Source organism: Tachysurus fulvidraco, chromosome 14 (genome assembly GCF_022655615.1).
Source record: "Tachysurus fulvidraco isolate hzauxx_2018 chromosome 14, HZAU_PFXX_2.0, whole genome shotgun sequence".
NCBI classification, from domain to species: Eukaryota; Metazoa; Chordata; class Actinopteri; order Siluriformes; family Bagridae; genus Tachysurus; species Tachysurus fulvidraco.
The window spans coordinates 22,052,127-22,074,765 of record NC_062531.1 but is presented as its reverse complement, the minus strand read 5'-3'; the positions used below and the strand labels follow the sequence as shown (position 1 = coordinate 22,074,765).

The 22,639-nt window shown below is 36.6% G+C and overlaps 1 protein-coding gene across 8 annotated transcripts in view; it reads right to left on the bottom strand.

Moving 5' to 3' along the window:
- Window positions 1–11,251, bottom strand: part of pdlim2 (PDZ and LIM domain 2 (mystique)) — a 56,894-nt gene extending 45,643 nt beyond the window's left edge. The window contains exons 1-2 of one of the 8 annotated variants that reach the window (XM_047799720.1): window positions 6,561–6,578; window positions 6,192–6,224 (exon numbers count right to left, since the gene is read on the bottom strand). Coding sequence is in view for 1 of the 8 variants with exons in the window: in XM_047799719.1 (XP_047655675.1) it covers window positions 10,995–11,018 (24 nt within the window). In the remaining 7 variants the exon portion in view is untranslated. Of the gene's footprint in view, window positions 1–1,577; window positions 1,732–4,609; window positions 4,635–6,102; window positions 6,127–6,191; window positions 6,523–6,560; window positions 6,702–10,994 lie in introns of those variants that run through there. The other 7 variants (XM_027167258.2, XM_047799719.1, XM_027167259.2 and 4 more) reach the window with 7 other exon arrangements.
- Between the last annotated feature and the right edge of the window lie 11,388 nt (window positions 11,252–22,639).

Genomic DNA, 22,639 nt, shown 5'->3' with positions numbered 1-22,639 from the left:
TCTTTGTGAGACTAAACATAACCGGAAAATTTGTGAGCAAAAGGCTGAACATCCTGTAATAATGGAAATCAAATCCATCTATGAGACGAGACTGAAACTGCATGTAAAAGCGAAAGACATTTAGAGATGCTATTTGAAGAGCACATTAGCATTCAATGCTGAACTTGAGAAGGTCAGAGGATTTTGCTGTAAAAGTCAAGGAGTGAAGAAAACCTTTAGAAATGTTAGCAGTGTTTAATACTCGCTCACTCTAGCATGATTTATGCACATTCAATTTAACTCCCAAAGTAAACGTTCATACAAATTGTGGAGAGCTTTACTTCACTCCACACCTCATCCTAAGGCCATTATCTCAGAGTGTGTTTGTAACAGACGCTCAATAAAATGCTTGGCATCACAAGTGAATATTGGCTGAAGTCTGCTTTCGCCAATGCGCCTCTGATTAAAGAACATGATCCAACATTGGCTCTGCTGTAAACACTGAAGGAAAAGTCATAAAGTCGTAGAGGAAACGGTGGATCGGCATATATACAAGCCAAGGAGGACAAGAATGTGCTGAAATGAACTCGTTTCAGGGAATCAGAAACGCCAGAACTTTTTGGAGAATTTCACACATAATGTGCATTTTAGGTTTCTGTCAGGATGTTAAGACAACTTTATGGCGAGTCAAAAAGGGCATTAGGTCATACATAAATGGTTATATTACAGGATAAATATAAAACTTCGGCAGCTAATATTAAAACTACTCTTTAACTATTGTGTGTGCGTTTGTGTGTGCGCAGCAATACGGGATTGTAAAACAATGATTACATTTGCAGATGGGCTCCTGACAATATTTCTGGAAAACAACAGTTCCCCAATAACACTGACACATCCGGCTGAGCTCAGGTTCAAAGTCATACAAACATCATCTCACCTAACATCAGATTGTTTAGATAAAATGAAAGAATAATATTGATACAAAATACGCCACTAAATAATATATAGGGCATCATGATTTTTTTTTATAGCAATCATAATCTCTAGAAACAGCTAATTTGGTGTCTTGAAGGAGACTGGGAACTTAAAAAACATTCTTTACAAACCGTTGTGAACAGAAAAGCATCTCAAAATGCACAACACACTAAACCATGAGTTGGATGGAACACAAGAGCAGGAAACCACATTGGCTTCCACTTGTATCATTCAGGGACAGGAATCAGAGGCTAGATGTGGAATGTTTAAGACAAAAACAGGTCAGAAGAGAAAGGACACCTCATCTGGTCAGACAGTGCCTTATGTCAATGTCTTATTTATATCAATATTTCAAATGAATCACTAATGGTGATAAGATTTATAAAGGTCACCATTCTGTTATGATTGTTCCTTTGTAAGCAAGGAATTTTATAGATAACCATTCTATAGTGAATAATACACATTAATTTTATATTTACAGTTTATTTAATTCTTCATTTCATCAAACAAACTTCCACATGATTTTCTACTTTCAAAAAATTAGAACCAACACAGACCAAATTCACATGTAATCAAAAATGCCTCACACTGCAGACAACCTCATGATCTGTTTTCATACACACCCACACCGACTCCAACAGATGCACTCCCAGAAACGATGGCTTTAGGCAATTATACCTTATGAACCGACGCCCTATGTACCGAAAGAATACTGTTTTAAAGCCCCGGCATTGTCATGGGAACACTGCGATAAACAATTCTTCCCATGTTCCTGCTGCTACCCGTGAATAACATCCAGCACATATTTCAGACATGTACCACCAGTGAGTCCAACCTGCCCTACAGCTATGAAGACATCAATGAGAAATGGAGCAGGACAATGGTACGAGTACCAAAAATAAATACAGGGCGGTGTCCAGAGAATAGACACGGTACAATAGTATGACTATCGTGTGTATGAATTCTCACTACATGAATCATTGATCCTGGATGAACTGAAACTGTGAAACTGTTCAATGTTCACTGGTTATCTCTTGACATGGCTTGCGTAACACAGCTTGTCAGCAATCATAACTGTGTTTACTCCTCTGCCATAGAAACTAAACTGAATAGTGGAACAGAAATATTATTTCTAGCAGTCAATCACGGTTATCTAGAGTTTTGATCCTTAACAAACCTAAATAAAAGCCCTGTAACAGCTGATCTGACGATTGACTGATGAAATGATCATCACTACACATTACCATGGTACACTTTTGGGAGTATTTGTCAAATGTCAGCCTTTTAACACCAGTGCTACTTAAATTAACAGATCAGACAAGTCTTATTTGAAAATGTTATTACTTTCTGGATCCTTTTCACATATATTTGAGAAAACTGAAAACTAAATATTACTGCATACAGTATTTGTGTACTGTATTGGAACGATAGCTTAAGGCTTCACAATGCAATATTTTTGGCATATCGCTTTGGCAGATCATTATCTGGTAGTTAAAAGATTATATTATACAATTAATTTAATATGATAAAATAATCAGTCGACTGTTTTTAGATAACTAGCAAAATGAATATTTCCTGTTCCAATTACCATAATTTAAATCTGACAATGACAAGAGATGTTTTATCTAAACAGTATTAAATACTCAGCTTAGGCATGTAATATTTTACATCTAGACCTAACAGGGCTCAAATTAAATTAAATTATTTGAATAAAATAGTTTTGAGATGCTCAGGATGTTTTTTTAGGTTCTCAAACCATTGACCATTCTCCACTGACCTCTCTCATCAACAAGGCATTGGATGTTTTCTGTTTTTCACACCATTTTGTGTTACTATGGAAATGATCACTTACTAAAAAGAACATATTACCATAAACCTACCATCATAGATGCAGTCAAGAGTTCACTGCCTTAAAAATATTCAAATTACTGCATCCCTATTAGAAATGACATCATTCAATGTCCATGTATGTTTGTTGTAAACATACTTAAGGGAAAATAAGGACAGGAAATGGGCGACTGGTTTAGGCTCAGGTGAGCGTTCATGGTGTGAAATCTAAGAACTGCTCTGCTATCAGTTCAGACCAAAACCTCCTCCGGGTTTCATTTAGCACAGATGGTAAAAAGACTTTTTTTTTTTCATTCTTCTGGGTGCTGAAGATACAAGAATGGGGTATGTTTCACATAGTACATGTTCAAGTCCTGATTGAAAGTCTCAAAATAAATAGTATAGAAATGGCGCTGTGAAAAACGACACTTAAAAAATTTTCTAGAGGAGATTCAAAATGAAATACAAAATGAAAGCTAACCAAATCATGACAAAAATCTCACACTTCATAAATTAAATTTACTCCAAGATCATTCATAAATTCATTTCCAAATCTTCCTAAACAATATCATTATCAAGATCATTGAAAAGTTACAAAATATTATAACCCACATGTCTGAAGCAGATATTTACTGTACCAAGTCATTCTGTAATGAGAATTGAGAATCAGACAGGTGCAGTCCCACTGATGAATACACGTCATGTGCACTCAACCATATAGTAAAAGCAGGATTACACACAGGTACATACACATATATAGACAAGCTAAACTAGAACAAGAAACAACTCAGTATGCAGGGTCATATAAACCCATACACGCTTGTGTACACAGTCCTCTGAAACTTAATCTGACAGAATCTCGAACCCAGGCATTTCAAGTCAGAGGTCAAGCAGCCCAAGCAGCCACTGAAAGAACAATTGGAGCAAAGCCTGCTATCAAAGACATGGGGGATGAGAGAAGAGTCTTTCATCATCCACAATAGATCTTATCGCAGTATTGCTTCCTTGCTAAGAAACAGCTTCAAAATGTACTACGAATCCATGACACCCTATGAATGAAAACTAAATGAACAAACACTACAGGGTTTAGTTTCATGTCAAACTAAAACATTACTTAGAATGTGAAGTCACATGTGTAAACCTTTAACAAGAATGCAAATGTCGTCCAGCAAATAAAAACTATATGCCTCCACAGCAGTAACGTTTACAAATCAAGCATGTACTGAAAGAAGTGGACAAACATAATTTATCCGCTCTCCCGTCAGGTAAATGCCTGAAAGCTCGAGTATGCTGCCCAGTCCCATGAATTTTGCCTGGCTCACAATGCTAAAAGGGGGTAGCTAACCTAATACTGAGCTATTTAGGAGACATGTAGTTCTGTCCTCACATTTAGCATAGAACATTGTGAAATCTTTCAATACATTTATCTGCAAAGTGACTATGGGAAATAAGTAGGAGAGCTTAGAACTACTGTTTTTTTGTTCTCAGATTTGATTTTTGTTTCTTGGGCAATGTGTATAGTGGACCAAGTGGGAGGATTACCAATGACTATATATAAATAACAAATTGAATATGTGAATAAATCGCAGATTTGTGAAGCTTAAAATAGAAGAATCGTTCAGAAATGAACTATTCTCCTTTGATGACAAGAAGTAGCTTTAAGTGAGAACTGGCTTAAACTTTTGTGGCACCATTTCTAGGAAAAACTTGAACTAAACATTAGTGGAAGTTAGAACTGAACCTCTACCAGGGAAACAGGCAGTTCACCAGCATTTTTGGCTTTCTTCCCTGTGGCTGTTATTATAAAGACAAATGGCAGTACAATGACCTAGTGGTGTGTTTGTGGATCCTCTGCCTCATGCCCATTCAGCAGTCTGGACTCATCTAAATATACACACACCAACACACAGGAGAGGCGATTAGATGAGAGAGAGAGAGAGAGAGAGAGAGAGAGAGAGAGAGAGAGAGAGAGAGAGAGAGAGAGAGAGAGAAAGAGAATAATGAGCTTGGAGGATTCAGCAAGTTCCAGCATTTCATGCCCGGTTAAAATGTACTGCTCAGTCATCACAGATTTGTTTTCAGCTGCTAAGATCAGGAGTTTGTGTACTTCTGAGCTGTATTGTTAACTTACTGGACAAGGCCTTAGAGTTCAGCTGCAATAATCAGATCGTGTGGCATTGTACATTGTCACATTTGAGTCACACATTTTCCCTTCTTTAAACAGAAACTATCAAAGTATGTCTGTAAAAACAATGAGCTCAACTTATGTCACAAAACAGGCTCAGGAATTTGAACCTATCCTAGTTGTTATGCAAATTAGAAGAGTTTTTAAGGAAACTTTCATCTCCCAAAGGAGAGGCCATGCTTGCCTAGATAGATAATGTTAGTGATGAACTAATGCTGAAAATGAAAATCTGTGACAAATGTGAAATAATTCATCAGGTTAACTATTGGGATGGGCATCATGGGATTTCCCGTTTGCATGATCCCATATCATCGTATAAAAGAGAGTAATAATTCAGAAATGTTAGAAACTGTAGCGCAATGGCATAATTTCATATCATCATATTTTAATGAAATATTTACTTAATAAATAGATGCCACATGTATATGTATTAATATATTCAGTTAATTCAAATGACATCTTTAATTAAATTATAGATTAAAATAATGACTTTGAAATAATTCAATAAGGTAAAATAATGTAATATCTTTAAAAAAAATTGAGAAAAAGTTAGACAACACTGTCTTAATAATGAAATACAAATAAGTGAACATCTTAAGTCAAAATAATGAGTTACACTGTCTGAAAATAATATAACATCAAAATATGGATGTACATAAATGCAAAATAATACGGTATATATTTAACCTTATTAAATGCTATGTTGAAATAAGGCACAACTCTTCAAACTTTTTTCACAACATAAGTTTCTGTGCTTCTGCTATTATTAATATCGTCTATGTAATGTTTTAAATGTTTTTTTTGTTTTTTTGTGATTTTTGAAATATTGTGGATGACCTGCAGGGTAGATATTTAAACAAAAAACTGCAATAAATCTAAAGATGAGAAGCCAGATGAAGTTTTACAGTTTACTGGGAGATTTGAGTGGAAAAATAGCAACAAGCCAAGATATGGAACAGGTTAATAGCTGACAGAGGGAACTTTAAAACTGCATATTCAGTTAATATAGCCTAAAATATTTTTGGTCAAGGTTTATAAAGAAACTTTGAAAGGTTTTTAACTTTTAAAAATTTAAAGAATGCATTTTTGTGGTAATTATTTTTCTTTTAAAACACGGAAAAAGTGCGGTTACTTACAAGTCGACACTGTAACACTTAGCAGAAGTAACTAGTACGTCTTAAAACAGTAAAAAAAGGAAAAGTTTAGGAAATTTGTAGAAACTTACCAGAGTTTATAAAAACACAACACGACGCCGACGCTGAGGTAAAAAAAAAAAAAAAAATTAGCCGTTACAAACGCTGACACCTGCGTTCGATTTTCCGCGCGCGCAGCCCCTCGTGACAAAAATATTTTTTTTAAAAACCCCACATAAATAAGGAAGGTTGTCTATTACGAATACTTCTTACACAGAAAATAACACCAGGACGGTCTGCTGCTTTCTTCTTGTGTGTTTATTTTATTTAACGCAAACCTACCACACAGGAGCTCGCGCTTGATTTTTAATCTTTTATAAAGCGCGCGTGCGTGCGTAAGTGAGTGAGTATGCGCGTGAGACTGCACACCTAGCCGCTGTGGTTTCGGCACGAGCGCTCACCGTGGAGATGATTTCGCTGTGGCGTCATCGGTAAACACACCCCCAGGTTTGTCTTGCCACGTGTAGCTATCAAAATAAAGCCCAGGGGATGGGCACTAGAAGTGTGGGTGGGATATAGGAACGGGAAATATACATTTTTTGACAATTAAAATGAGCTTTAAAGCGGTGCGTGAGTCAGTGCGCCACCTGCTGTTAAGGAAATATAGTGCATGGGGTCTTGCGTGGGTTTCTACCCACTTCAAATCAAGAATGGGTTGGACTAAGCATCTTGGAGTACTCCAGAATCAGAGCTGGGTCTACATATGCATTCAGTAGTTAGCAGCAGATATATAATTCTGCTCTTATCTTGAGTAATCCTGCTCAAGGTTTTGCTGGATACAGAGAAGCATTGAGTGTGAGATGGCATTATCAGTCCATATCAGGGCAATGTACCATCATATGTATCTTATTCATTTATTACAGGAGTGAGTTTTATTCTTGAACTATACACCTATAAAAAAAAACAGAGGTTGCTCTTTTTTCAGTGGTCAGGCATCACACGTGGAGCAGAAAGGGGTTAAGGGCCTTGCTCTATTGCCCTATTGTACCAACTTGGCAGTCCTGACCTCCAGTTCAGCAACCTAGAACCTTAACTGTTGGACCCTCCAAAATTAGATGTTTTGTAGATTGATTGTTCAGGTTTGTTGTTAATTTATGGTTTGTTTAAAAAATGAACAACTTCCTACATGATACACCTTCAACCCAAGTGACATTTTTGGAGGAAATGAGGAGCGGTTTCAATTAAAGTGATAACAGGGGTTATAACTTGTTTCATGGATCTCTAGGATTTCTCGGTCTCAAGATTCCTTTTTGAGCTCATCATACTTCACAAAATTCTGAGTAGGTTGTTTGATATGAAAGTGTTTACAGCAGTAGAAGCTAGGTGGTCCTGGGATTCGAACTCACAACCTTTAAGGTTGAGGTAGAGGATTACATCAGGCTATTTTAGGTTTATAAAAAAGAAATAAAAAAGAAAAATAAACTGTGTTCTCAATGTTTTTTTAGTTTGAGTTTAAAGCCACTTCTTTTCTGTAAAATCTTTGATTTTATATGACATGTTTACTAAACACAGACAAGTTCATTTTCAAATGTTCACCAATGTTTATTTACCGATATAACAAGGCGATCTTTAATGTACTGGACACTGTGGTGTGTGTATCCCTGCCTTTTTACACCAATATAGTGCAATATTATAGAGTGCTCTAATATTCTTTAGTATATTATAACTCAGAGGAATCCAGGTTGGTCTTCTTTTTCCAGATCAAACACACCCGGTTTACTCATGAGCACAGGTTACACCTTCAATTGATTAGAAACTTGGTCTGGAATTCAGGGAGGGTTCTGTTTCATAGTAGAAAACTATGCTGCTTTCTAAAGTGACAGGGTGAATGAGTCAGTGAATTACTTCAGAGGTAGAAGAGAATTCAGGTGTGTTTTTTTTTTTTTCAAGATTGTCAGAAAACTTTAAGACACAGTGTTAATCACTGACAGTTGAGACTCCTTCCCCAAACACTAAACATCACACCTTAGAGATCTACTATCAAAGTGGTTATTTATAGAAATTGAACCAGTACCTATTAGAACTGAGAATATCGCTCATTTTAATATATTAATATAAATAATTTTCTGAAAGAAAGACTTTTTTTTTTACAATTGCTTGTACATTCTTAGCTTAAGAATGTAGCTTATAACCACTTTGATACTAGATCTCTGAGACGTGATGTTTAGTGTTTATGGAAGGAGTCTCCACTGTCAGTGAGTAACACTATATCTTAAAGTTTCTGACAATCTTGTGGCAATCGAAGGCTTTCTGAGAAAAATATATATATATACCTGAATTCTCTTCTACCTGAATTCTTAGCTTCAGTTAAGAATGTAGTTTTTCCTCTGAAACTTCAGTCTGATCATTTAAAAAGTCACCCTACAGCACCATGGGGCAATGAAAATGTTACTGATTTCAGTCATGAGGTCCGCTTTCATTGTTACAAGAACAACATCTAAGCAAAGACAAGGCATGGCATAAAAACCACGAGAAGTTGGTGGCTTGTTTTTTTGTTTTTTACCACTCATCTTAGAGCTACAGTACAGACCAAAAGTTTGGACACATCTTCTCATTTAAAGAGTTTTCTTTATTTTCATGACTATGAAAATTGTAGATTCACACTGAAGGCATCAAAACTATGAATTAACACATGTGGAATTATATACGTACATAACAAAAAAGTGTGAAACAACTGAAAATATGTCATATTCTAGGTTCTTCGAAGACCATTTCAGGTGACTACCTCTTGAAGCTCATCAAGAGAATGCCAAGAGTGTGCAAAGCAGTAATCAAAGCAAAAGATAGCTACTTCGAAGAACCTAGAATATGACATATTTTCAGTTGTTTCACACTTTTTTGTTATGAACGTATATAATTCCACATGTGTTAATTCATAGTTTTGATGCCTTCAGTGTGAATCTACAATTTTTATAGTCATGAAAATAAAGAAAACTCTTTGAATGAGAAGGTGTCCAAACTTTTGGTCTGTACTGTATTTTAAGAAAGAAATAAAAAGTAACTCAGTGTATTTTCTTCCAGCACAGGATGCATTTATTTGATGGTTATAGAAATCTGTGAGTACCATAGCTACTGAAATACACTGTGCAATCAGTAAAAATATATTATTATTATTTTTTTTCAGTTTGATATCTGTTAATATCTGTACAGTCTCAGAAAACAAAACAAAAAAAAAAATAATGAAAATAATACTCGAGTTAGAAACCAGTATTCTACACAATACAACCACATACAAGTTTTCACCATACTAGTGTAACCCATCCATCTCATAATAACCTGTGGTCAAGTCATAGATCATGACTATGAGTAAGAGAAACACTTATAAAGAAGTAGTTTTTTTACTTGGAATTGTCAGTGACATGGTTCATGAGATAACTGTACATTAATCAGCTGGTCACGTTGTTCTTCGTGATATGATTAAAAACCACTTCCTTATTTCTTTATACTTTGGTCACCATCTTCGGTTACTTCATCTTTCCAAGAACTTTTTTCGTACTCAAAAAGGAAGTTAGTGGTGGATATGTGGTAGATTATTACTTTAGTTATAACAATTACACACAAGAACCACTTCGCTATATCATCGAGTATCATGTTAACACAACTTTACAATAGTTAAAGTTTATACTTTAACTCCAACCACATCGACATCACTCATTCAAATTGCTCTGAATTTTTCTCCAGATCTGGTTGATGCAGAAAGAATGTTCGGGCAAGGAGCCAGTCAGAAATGATACGAGACTTCCTTTTTATTAAGGAACGCCCGATCCCAATGGCAGAGCCTTTGAACACAAAACTTGTGTTATACATGATTGTTCTGTGTTGAATATGCTCATTAGAAATGCGCATATTCAACACAGAACAATCATGTATAACACAAGTTTTCGGTAATAGGTTATAGGTTTCTGTCATGTAGGTAATCATATTTAGATATTCTCACATACAGTACAGCCCTGAAATCAAGCTGATCCACTACAGACATGTTTGAGCTCTAGATTCATAATACGCACATACTGAAGCCAGTTCTGCTTGAGTTCGTTCCTTAGAAATATTACAAAAATCCCTAGAATGTTGCAGAGTGAGGTGATCCTTTAATAGTGCCTCCAGCGACAGCGTAACAGATACAGAATTAATATAAACTACACATATATGAAGCTCTAGCAGGCGAGGATTGGCACGGTTGTGTTGTTAATAATAAATTTGAGTTCAGCCAAAGCTACAAAAAAAAATCCTACTAAAAACACTAATATTTGTTTGTGATGATCATGATAATCGAGAAAGTTCGTCCATCCCAGATGTGTTTCTTCGTGGAGTGTTCACGGAGCTGCGCTGCTACAAATCTGAAACGCAGGATGGAGGAAATCTTTACACAAAAATGTGAAACACGGGTCGTGCTGCAAAATAAGCAAGTAGAAGATAAGGAGCGTGTCTCTGTCTCTGTTCTCTGTGGCAGCACTCCAGTCAAAACCAAATCCATGGCCACCTCTTACATCAGTAACTGGTTGCTTTAAAAACAAGTGAGTTGCCTTGACTGTTCCAAACACAGTGTCTTTGCCATTGCCACCACATCCAGGGAGTGCTTGTGAAAACACACACCCACACACACAAGTGCTCAAAATGTGAAGAGTGTGCATGCAAACCAGTTTAAAAAGGAGCTGAAAATTGAGAGAAGATGATAGAAAGATTGAAGATCGATTGTGCATATGTGCTGAAATTGTCTTCGGATTAGTGAGCGAGATTGCAGAAGTAGTGAAGGTGCAAAACGTTTGGTCACGTTCAGACAGGTGCCACGTAGTTGCCAGGAAACGTTCCAAAAGCACGGGTCCTCTCAGACGTACCTGTAAGAAGCAGAAGTTCAACATCAGCTCCGATAATCTTCTTCTAATTTCAGCTTTTCCCGTTAGGGATCGCCAAAGCGAATCATCTGTTTCCACCTACTGTAACTCTATCCTCGGCATCCTCTACCCTCGCACCAGTTACCTTTATGTCCTCTTTTAACACATCCATATATCTCCTCTTTGGCCTTCCTCTTGACCTCTTACCTGGCAGCTCCATCTCCAACATCCTTCTACCAATATACAGTAATCACCAAACCATCTCAATCTATCCTCTCTGACCTTGTCCCCAAAACAGCCAACCTGAGCTGTCCCTCTGATGTGCTCCTAATCCTGTCCATCCTCTCATATAGAGAACCTCGACATCCTCATCTCTGCAACCTCCATCTCTGCCTCATGTCTTTTCCTCACTGCTACAGTCTCTAACCCATACAGCAGAGCTGCTCTCACTACAGTCTTGTACACCTTTCCGTTGATTCTTGCTGACACTCCTGTCACACACACACACACACACAACACCCCTGACACTTTTCTCCACCCGCTCCAACCTGCCTGCACCAGCCTCTTCATCTCTTTACCACACACCACATCGCACTGGACAGCTGACCCCAAATACTTAAACTCCTGCACCCTCTTGACCTCAGCCTCCTGTAACCTCACTGTCCTACTTCCCTCCCTCTCGTTCATACACATGTATTCTGTCTTACTACGACTGACTTTCATTCCTCTTAAAGATGGGTATCAAAGCCGATCCTTGATGTAGCCCCACCTCAACCTTGAACTCCTCTGTCTGACCCTCCTCTGTCTGACCCCCTCTCTTACATATCCTGAACTAATCAGCTCCAATAAGTAAACTAGGGATAAAAGACGACAAAAAATAAGCATTAGTTCAGTCTCAACACACCCCAATTTAAACTTAGCAAACCTCAATTTAATTCCAAAAAAAAAACACTGATTATATCCTAACAAGCTTCAATGTAATCCTAGCAAGATTTAATTTAATCCCATTAAGCTTCAATACAATCCTAACAAGCCACAATTTGATACCAAGAAACTTTCATTTAATCCCAACAAACCTTCAATTTAATCCTGGCAAGCCTTGATTTATCCTAGCAAACATCAATTTAATCCGACAAATCCTCAATTTAATTTTTAGAAAGAATTTAAGTTAATCCGAGCAAACCTTGATTTAATCATATAATATCATGATTTAATCCGACCAATCCTGGATTTAATCTTAGAATATGGATTAGAATTTAGAATTTATTAGAATTTAGGGCCGTAGTTAATCCCAGCAAACCTCAATTTCATCCTAGCATCCTAGATTTAATCCTAACAAAACTAAATGTAATCTGGGATGATTCACAAATTTTACCCTGGTAAACATTGATTTAATATCAGTAACTCTTGATTTAATACTAGAAATCCTAAATGTAAATAATCCCAGCAAACGTCAATGTAATCCTAACAAGACAGAATTTGTTCCCAGGAAACCTTGATCTAATCAATAAAACCCTCAATTTAAACTTAGCTTCTAGTTAATCCCAGCAAACCATGATCTAATCATACCTAACCTTGATTTAAAATCCCAACATGACATGTTTTACAGAAAAACACTTGACATAGCTTGACATTGAGCTGCTATGTCCAAAAAGTGTAGGTTGGCATAGTAACTGAGTGGGAGTTAAAATTATTTACCTATTTTTAATCACTCACTCACTCATTTTCTACCGCTTATCCAAACTACCTCGGGTCACGGGGAGCCTGTGCCTATCTCAGGCGTCATCGGGCATCAAGGCAGGATACAACCTGTACGGAGTGCCAACCCATCGCAGGGCACACACACTCTCATTCACTCACGCAATCACACACTACGGACAATGTTCCAGAGATGCCAATCAACCTACCATGCATGTCTTTGGACCGGGGGAGGAAACCGGAGTACCCGGAGGAAACCCCCAAGGCACGGGGAGAACATGCAAACTCCACACACACAAGGCAGAGGTGGGAATCGAACCCCGACCCTGGAGGTGTGAGGTGAACGTGCTACCCACTAAGCCACCGTGCCCCCCCTCCCCTATTTTTACCACTGAGATTAAAAAATATCCAGGATTGTTAAGCCTCAAGAAAGTTCACATGATAGAATAAGTCCTGATCCTAGCAGATCTCAATGTGATCGTAAGAACTGATTTTATCCTCTGAATATAGCACACTTTTATGCAGCATCCAGTTTCTCTAATCATGTAGTAACATGTAGTGTCCTGTAGAGGGCAGGTAAGTCAAAAATATGCATGATCTACAACAAGGATGTCAAAATTAAGAAAAGTAAAGAAAGATTTTCCTAAAAGACTCTAGTCCATTAGATAAAGGATCCATTTACCTACAAACCAGCCGTCATCACACTTCTCCATCACCTGAACGATGTCTCCCTCCCTCAGCTCCAGCTCATCTCCGTTCTGGGGTTTGTAGTTGTAAACTGCCTTATATCTGACATAGAGACAGAAAGTTAAGAAGGTTAGGAACCAGGAGGAATAATCATATTATTCTGATATTCCTCCTGAGACCTGAGACTCACGGCTGTCGTGGTACGACTGTAGTGCTGCTGTTGACTGGGGAAGCTGCTGATGGTGGAGTTTTTACATGCGTGTAATACTGCGGAGAGTGTGTCCTAGGTCTGTCCTAAAGAGGTTATGAGAATAATACTTCTTCAATATGACCTGCTGAAACCAGGATTACTGATGAAATAAATATCTTCACTGTAAATAAACATATAATCGTTACCACCATAAATGTTACCATGTTGATACCTGATAAGAAAACGATGGTCTCGGGTTCATGTTCATCGCCAGTCCCGGGCCCTGTGGAGATGCCAGGACATGACTGTATGGTGAAACTGGGGATCTTGCTTCTCTGTCCAGTGAGCTACATGCTGAAGGTGAGAAAGTCCTGTGGCTGTTGGGCGGAGTGGGTGAGGTGGGGCCAGGCGAGAACACAAAGTGATTGGACGATTGTTTGATGAAGGCGGGCTGTGTGGGTGAGAGGGGTGAGCGTGATTGGCTGGTGGAATAGAGTGATGATGGAAATTGAACATCTAGAGTAAATAATAGCACATTAAAGACTTGTAGTATGTTCTTTAGGGTCAAATAAATATTTAGCAACTTGTTTTGGAGTGGTGTGTGCCTCTTTTCAAAAGTTATTGAACTGGATGCTCTGCCAATGGAGAACCCCATAGAATAGAGTGATGATGGAAATTGAACATCTAGAGTAAATAATAGCACATTAAAGACTTGTAGTATGTTCTTTAGGGTCAAATAAATATTTAGCAACTTGTTTTGGAGTGGTGTGTGCCTCTTTTCAAAAGTTATTGAACTGGATGCTCTGCCAATGGAGAACCCCATAGAATAGAGTGATGATGGAAATTGAACATCTAGAGTAAATAATAGCACATTAAAGACTTGTAGTATGTTCTTTAGGGTCAAATAAATATTTAGCAACTTGTTTTGGAGTGGTGTGTGCCTCTTTTCAAAAGTTATTGAACTGGATGCTCTGCCAATGGAGAACCCCATAGAATAGAGTGATGATGGAAATTGAACATCTAGAGTAAATAATAGCACATTAAAGACTTGTAGTATGTTCTTTAGGGTCAAATAAATATTTAGCAACTTGTTTTGGAGTGGTGTGTGCCTCTTTTCAAAAGTTATTGAACTGGATGCTCTGCCAATGGAGAACCCCATAGAATAGAGTGATGATGGAAATTGAACATCTAGAGTAAATAATAGCACATTAAAGACTTGTAGTATGTTCTTTAGGGTCAAATAAATATTTAGCAACTTGTTTTGGAGTGGTGTGTGCCTCTTTTCAAAAGTTATTGAACTGGATGCTCTGCCAATGGAGAACCCCATAGAATAGAGTGATGATGGAAAGTGAACATCTAGAGTAAATAATAGCACATTAAAGACTTGTAGTATGTTCTTTAGGGTCAAATAAATATTTAGCAACTTGTTTTGGAGTGGTGTGTGCCTCTTTTCAAAAGTTATTGAACTGGATGCTCTGCCACTGGAGAACCCCATAGAATAGAGTGATGATGGAAATTGAACATCTAGAGTAAATACTAGCACATTAAAGACTTGTAGTATGTTCTTTAGGGTCAAATAAATATTTAGCAACTTGTTTTGGAGTGGTGTGTGCCTCTTTTCAAAAGTTATTGAACTGGATGTTCTGCCACTGGAGAACCCCATAGAATAGAGTGATGATGGAAATTGAACATCTAGAGTAAATAATAGCACATAACATCTAGAGTAAATAATAGCACATTAAAGACTTGTAGTATGTTCTTTAGGGTCAAATAAATATTTAGCAACTTGTTTTGGAGTGGTGTGTGCCTCTTTTCAAAAGTTATTGAACTGGATGCTCTGCCACTGGAGAACCCCATAGAATAGAGTGATGATGGACATTGAACATCTAGAGTAAATACTAGCACATTAAAGACTTGTAGTATGTTCTTTAGGGTCAAATAAATATTTAGCAACTTGTTTTGGAGTGGTGTGTGCCTCTTTTCAAAAGTTATTGAACTGGATGTTCTGCCACTGGAGAACCCCATAGAATAGAGTGATGATGGAAATTGAACATCTAGAGTAAATAATAGCACATAACATCTAGAGTAAATAATAGCACATTAAAGACTTGTAGTATGTTCTTTAGGGTCAAATAAATATTTAGCAACTTGTTTTGGAGTGGTGTGTGCCTCTTTTCAAAAGTTATTGAACTGGATGTTCTGCCACTGGAGAACCCCATAGAATAGAGTGATGATGGAAATTGAACATCTAGAGTAAATAATAGCACATAACATCTAGAGTAAATAATAGCACATTAAAGACTTGTAGTATGTTCTTTAGGGTCAAATAAATATTTAGCAACTTGTTTTGGAGTGGTGTGTGCCTCTTTTCAAAAGTTATTGAACTGGATGCTCTGCCACTGGAGAACCCCATAGAATAGAGTGATGATGGACATTGAACATCTAGAGTAAATACTAGCACATTAAAGACTTGTAGTATGTTCTTTAGGGTCAAATAAATATTTAGCAACTTGTTTTGGAGTGGTGTGTGCCTCTTTTCAAAAGTTATTGAACTGGATGTTCTGCCACTGGAGAACCCCATAGAATAGAGTGATGATGGAAATTGAACATCTAGAGTAAATAATAGCACATAACATCTAGAGTAAATAATAGCACATTAAAGACTTGTAGTATGTTCTTTAGGGTCAAATAAATATTTAGCAACTTGTTTTGGAGTGGTGTGTGCCTCTTTTCAAAAGTTATTGAACTGGATGCTCTGCCAATGGAGAACCCCATAGAATAGAGTGATGATGGAAATTGAACATCTAGAGTAAATAATAGCACATTAAAGACTTGTAGTATGTTCTTTAGGGTCAAATAAATATTTAGCAACTTGTTTTGGAGTGGTGTGTGCCTCTTTTCAAAAGTTATTGAACTGGATGCTCTGCCAATGGAGAACCCCATAGAATAGAGTGATGATGGAAATTGAACATCTAGAGTAAATAATAGCACATTAAAGACTTGTAGTATGTTCTTTAGGGTCAAATAAATATTTAGCAACTTGTTTTGGAGTGGTGTGTGCCTCTTTTCAAAAGTTATTGAACTGGATGCTCTGCCACTGGAGAACCCCATAGAATAGAGTGATGATGGAAATTGAACATCTAGAGTAAATAATAGCACATTAAAGACTTGTAGTATGTTCTTTAGGGTCAAATAAATATTTAGCAACTTGTTTTGGAGTGGTGTGTGCCTCTTTTCAAAAGTTATTGAACTGGATGCTCTGCCAATGGAGAACCCCATAGAATAGAGTGATGATGGAAATTGAACATCTAGAGTAAATAATAGCACATTAAAGACTTGTAGTATGTTCTTTAGGGTCAAATAAATATTTAGCAACTTGTTTTGGAGTGGTGTGTGCCTCTTTTCAAAAGTTATTGAACTGGATGCTCTGCCAATGGAGAACCCCATAGAATAGAGTGATGATGGAAATTGAACATCTAGAGTAAATAATAGCACATTAAAGACTTGTAGTATGTTCTTTAGGGTCAAATAAATATTTAGCAACTTGTTTTGGAGTGGTGTGTGCCTCTTTTCAAAAGTTATTGAACTGGATGCTCTGCCAATGGAGAACCCCATAGAATAGAGTGATGATGGAAATTGAACATCTAGAGTAAATAATAGCACATTAAAGACTTGTAGTATGTTCTTTAGGGTCAAATAAATATTTAGCAACTTGTTTTGGAGTGGTGTGTGCCTCTTTTCAAAAGTTATTGAACTGGATGTTCTGCCACTGGAGAACCCCATAGAATAGAGTGATGATGGAAATTGAACATCTAGAGTAAATAATAGCACATAACATCTAGAGTAAATAATAGCACATTAAAGACTTGTAGTATGTTCTTTAGGGTCAAATAAATATTTAGCAACTTGTTTTGGAGTGGTGTGTGCCTCTTTTCAAAAGTTATTGAACTGGATGCTCTGCCACTGGAGAACCCCATAGAATAGAGTGATGATGGACATTGAACATCTAGAGTAAATACTAGCACATTAAAGACTTGTAGTATGTTCTTTAGGGTCAAATAAATATTTAGCAACTTGTTTTGGAGTGGTGTGTGCCTCTTTTCAAAAGTTATTGAACTGGATGTTCTGCCACTGGAGAACCCCATAGAATAGAGTGATGATGGAAATTGAACATCTAGAGTAAATAATAGCACATAACATCTAGAGTAAATAATAGCACATTAAAGACTTGTAGTATGTTCTTTAGGGTCAAATAAATATTTAGCAACTTGTTTTGGAGTGGTGTGTGCCTCTTTTCAAAAGTTATTGAACTGGATGTTCTGCCACTGGAGAACCCCATAGAATAGAGTGATGATGGAAATTGAACATCTAGAGTAATAATAGCACATAACATCTAGAGTAAATAATAGCACATTAAAGACTTGTAGTATGTTCTTTAGGGTCAAATAAATATTTAGCAACTTGTTTTGGAGTGGTGTGTGCCTCTTTTCAAAAGTTATTGAACTGGATGCTCTGCCAATGGAGAACCCCATAGAATAGAGTGATGATGGAAATTGAACATCTAGAGTAAATAATAGCACATTAAAGACTTGTAGTATGTTCTTTAGGGTCAAATAAATATTTAGCAACTTGTTTTGGAGTGGTGTGTGCCTCTTTTCAAAAGTTATTGAACTGGATGCTCTGCCAATGGAGAACCCCATAGAATAGAGTGATGATGGAAATTGAACATCTAGAGTAAATAATAGCACATTAAAGACTTGTAGTATGTTCTTTAGGGTCAAATAAATATTTAGCAACTTGTTTTGGAGTGGTGTGTGCCTCTTTTCAAAAGTTATTGAACTGGATGCTCTGCCAATGGAGAACCCCATAGAATAGAGTGATGATGGAAAGTGAACATCTAGAGTAAATAATAGCACATTAAAGACTTGTAGTATGTTCTTTAGGGTCAAATAAATATTTAGCAACTTGTTTTGGAGTGGTGTGTGCCTCTTTTCAAAAGTTATTGAACTGGATGCTCTGCCAATGGAGAACCCCATAGAATAGAGTGATGATGGAAATTGAACATCTAGAGTAAATAATAGCACATTAAAGACTTGTAGTATGTTCTTTAGGGTCAAATAAATATTTAGCAACTTGTTTTGGAGTGGTGTGTGCCTCTTTTCAAAAGTTATTGAACTGGATGCTCTGCCAATGGAGAACCCCATAGAATAGAGTGATGATGGAAATTGAACATCTAGAGTAAATAATAGCACATTAAAGACTTGTAGTATGTTCTTTAGGGTCAAATAAATATTTAGCAACTTGTTTTGGAGTGGTGTGTGCCTCTTTTCAAAAGTTATTGAACTGGATGCTCTGCCAATGGAGAACCCCATAGAATAGAGTGATGATGGAAATTGAACATCTAGAGTAAATAATAGCACATTAAAGACTTGTAGTATGTTCTTTAGGGTCAAATAAATATTTAGCAACTTGTTTTGGAGTGGTGTGTGCCTCTTTTCAAAAGTTATTGAACTGGATGCTCTGCCAATGGAGAACCCCATAGAATAGAGTGATGATGGAAATTGAACATCTAGAGTAAATAATAGCACATTAAAGACTTGTAGTATGTTCTTTAGGGTCAAATAAATATTTAGCAACTTGTTTTGGAGTGGTGTGTGCCTCTTTTCAAAAGTTATTGAACTGGATGCTCTGCCAATGGAGAACCCCATAGAATAGAGTGATGATGGAAATTGAACATCTAGAGTAAATAATAGCACATTAAAGACTTGTAGTATGTTCTTTAGGGTCAAATAAATATTTAGCAACTTGTTTTGGAGTGGTGTGTGCCTCTTTTCAAAAGTTATTGAACTGGATGCTCTGCCAATGGAGAACCCCATAGAATAGAGTGATGATGGAAATTGAACATCTAGAGTAAATAATAGCACATTAAAGACTTGTAGTATGTTCTTTAGGGTCAAATAAATATTTAGCAACTTGTTTTGGAGTGGTGTGTGCCTCTTTTCAAAAGTTATTGAACTGGATGCTCTGCCAATGGAGAACCCCATAGAATAGAGTGATGATGGAAATTGAACATCTAGAGTAAATAATAGCACATTAAAGACTTGTAGTATGTTCTTTAGGGTCAAATAAATATTTAGCAACTTGTTTTGGAGTGGTGTGTGCCTCTTTTCAAAAGTTATTGAACTGGATGCTCTGCCAATGGAGAACCCCATAGAATAGAGTGATGATGGAAATTGAACATCTAGAGTAAATAATAGCACATTAAAGACTTGTAGTATGTTCTTTAGGGTCAAATAAATATTTAGCAACTTGTTTTGGAGTGGTGTGTGCCTCTTTTCAAAAGTTATTGAACTGGATGCTCTGCCACTGGAGAACCCCATAGAATAGAGTGATGATGGACATTGAACATCTAGAGTAAATACTAGCACATTAAAGACTTGTAGTATGTTCTTTAGGGTCAAATAAATATTTAGCAACTTGTTTTGGAGTGGTGTGTGCCTCTTTTCAAAAGTTATTGAACTGGATGTTCTGCCACTGGAGAACCCCATAGAATAGAGTGATGATGGAAATTGAACATCTAGAGTAAATAATAGCACATAACATCTAGAGTAAATAATAGCACATTAAAGACTTGTAGTATGTTCTTTAGGGTCAAATAAATATTTAGCAACTTGTTTTGGAGTGGTGTGTGCCTCTTTTCAAAAGTTATTGAACTGGATGCTCTGCCAATGGAGAACCCCATAGAATAGAGTGATGATGGAAATTGAACATCTAGAGTAAATAATAGCACATTAAAGACTTGTAGTATGTTCTTTAGGGTCAAATAAATATTTAGCAACTTGTTTTGGAGTGGTGTGTGCCTCTTTTCAAAAGTTATTGAACTGGATGCTCTGCCAATGGAGAACCCCATAGAATAGAGTGATGATGGAAATTGAACATCTAGAGTAAATAATAGCACATTAAAGACTTGTAGTATGTTCTTTAGGGTCAAATAAATATTTAGCAACTTGTTTTGGAGTGGTGTGTGCCTCTTTTCAAAAGTTATTGAACTGGATGCTCTGCCAATGGAGAACCCCATAGAATAGAGTGATGATGGAAATTGAACATCTAGAGTAAATAATAGCACATTAAAGACTTGTAGTATGTTCTTTAGGGTCAAATAAATATTTAGCAACTTGTTTTGGAGTGGTGTGTGCCTCTTTTCAAAAGTTATTGAACTGGATGCTCTGCCAATGGAGAACCCCATAGAATAGAGTGATGATGGAAATTGAACATCTAGAGTAAATAATAGCACATTAAAGACTTGTAGTATGTTCTTTAGGGTCAAATAAATATTTAGCAACTTGTTTTGGAGTGGTGTGTGCCTCTTTTCAAAAGTTATTGAACTGGATGCTCTGCCAATGGAGAACCCCATAGAATAGAGTGATGATGGAAATTGAACATCTAGAGTAAATAATAGCACATTAAAGACTTGTAGTATGTTCTTTAGGGTCAAATAAATATTTAGCAACTTGTTTTGGAGTGGTGTGTGCCTCTTTTCAAAAGTTATTGAACTGGATGCTCTGCCACTGGAGAACCCCATAGAATAGAGTGATGATGGAAATTGAACATCTAGAGTAAATAATAGAACATTAAAGACTTGTAGTATGTTCTTTAGGGTCAAATAAATATTTAGCAACTTGTTTTGGAGTGGTGTGTGCCTCTTTTCAAAAGTTATTGAACTGGATGCTCTGCCAATGGAGAACCCCATAGAATAGAGTGATGATGGAAATTGAACATCTAGAGTAAATAATAGCACATTAAAGACTTGTAGTATGTTCTTTAGGGTCAAATAAATATTTAGCAACTTGTTTTGGAGTGGTGTGTGCCTCTTTTCAAAAGTTATTGAACTGGATGCTCTGCCAATGGAGAACCCCATAGAATAGAGTGATGATGGAAATTGAACATCTAGAGTAAATAATAGCACATTAAAGACTTGTAGTATGTTCTTTAGGGTCAAATAAATATTTAGCAACTTGTTTTGGAGTGGTGTGTGCCTCTTTTCAAAAGTTATTGAACTGGATGCTCTGCCAATGGAGAACCCCATAGAATAGAGTGATGATGGAAAGTGAACATCTAGAGTAAATAATAGCACATTAAAGACTTGTAGTATGTTCTTTAGGGTCAAATAAATATTTAGCAACTTGTTCTGGAGTGGTGTGTGCCTCTTTTCAAAAGTTATTGAACTGGATGCTCTGCCAATGGAGAACCCCATAGAATAGAGTGATGATGGAAATTGAACATCTAGAGTAAATAATAGCACATTAAAGACTTGTAGTATGTTCTTTAGGGTCAAATAAATATTTAGCAACTTGTTTTGGAGTGGTGTGTGCCTCTTTTCAAAAGTTATTGAACTGGATGCTCTGCCAATGGAGAACCCCATAGAATAGAGTGATGATGGAAATTGAACATCTAGAGTAAATAATAGCACATAACATCTAGAGTAATATCAGCACATTAAAGACTTGTAGTATATTCTTTAGGGTCAAATAAATATTTAGCAACTTGTTTTGGAGTGGTGTGTGCCTCTTTTCAAAAGTTATTGAACTGGATGCTCTGCCAATGGAGAACCCCATAGAATAGAGTGATGATGGAAATTGAACATCTAGAGTAAATAATAGCACATTAAAGACTTGTAGTATGTTCTTTAGGGTCAAATAAATATTTAGCAACTTGTTTTGGAGTGGTGTGTGCCTCTTTTCAAAAGTTATTGAACTGGATGCTCTGCCAATGGAGAACCCCATAGAATAGAGTGATGATGGAAATTGAACATCTAGAGTAAATAATAGCACATTAAAGACTTGTAGTATGTTCTTTAGGGTCAAATAAATATTTAGCAACTTGTTTTGGAGTGGTGTGTGCCTCTTTTCAAAAGTTATTGAACTGGATGCTCTGCCAATGGAGAACCCCATAGAATAGAGTGATGATGGAAATTGAACATCTAGAGTAAATAATAGCACATTAAAGACTTGTAGTATGTTCTTTAGGGTCAAATAAATATTTAGCAACTTGTTTTGGAGTGGTGTGTGCCTCT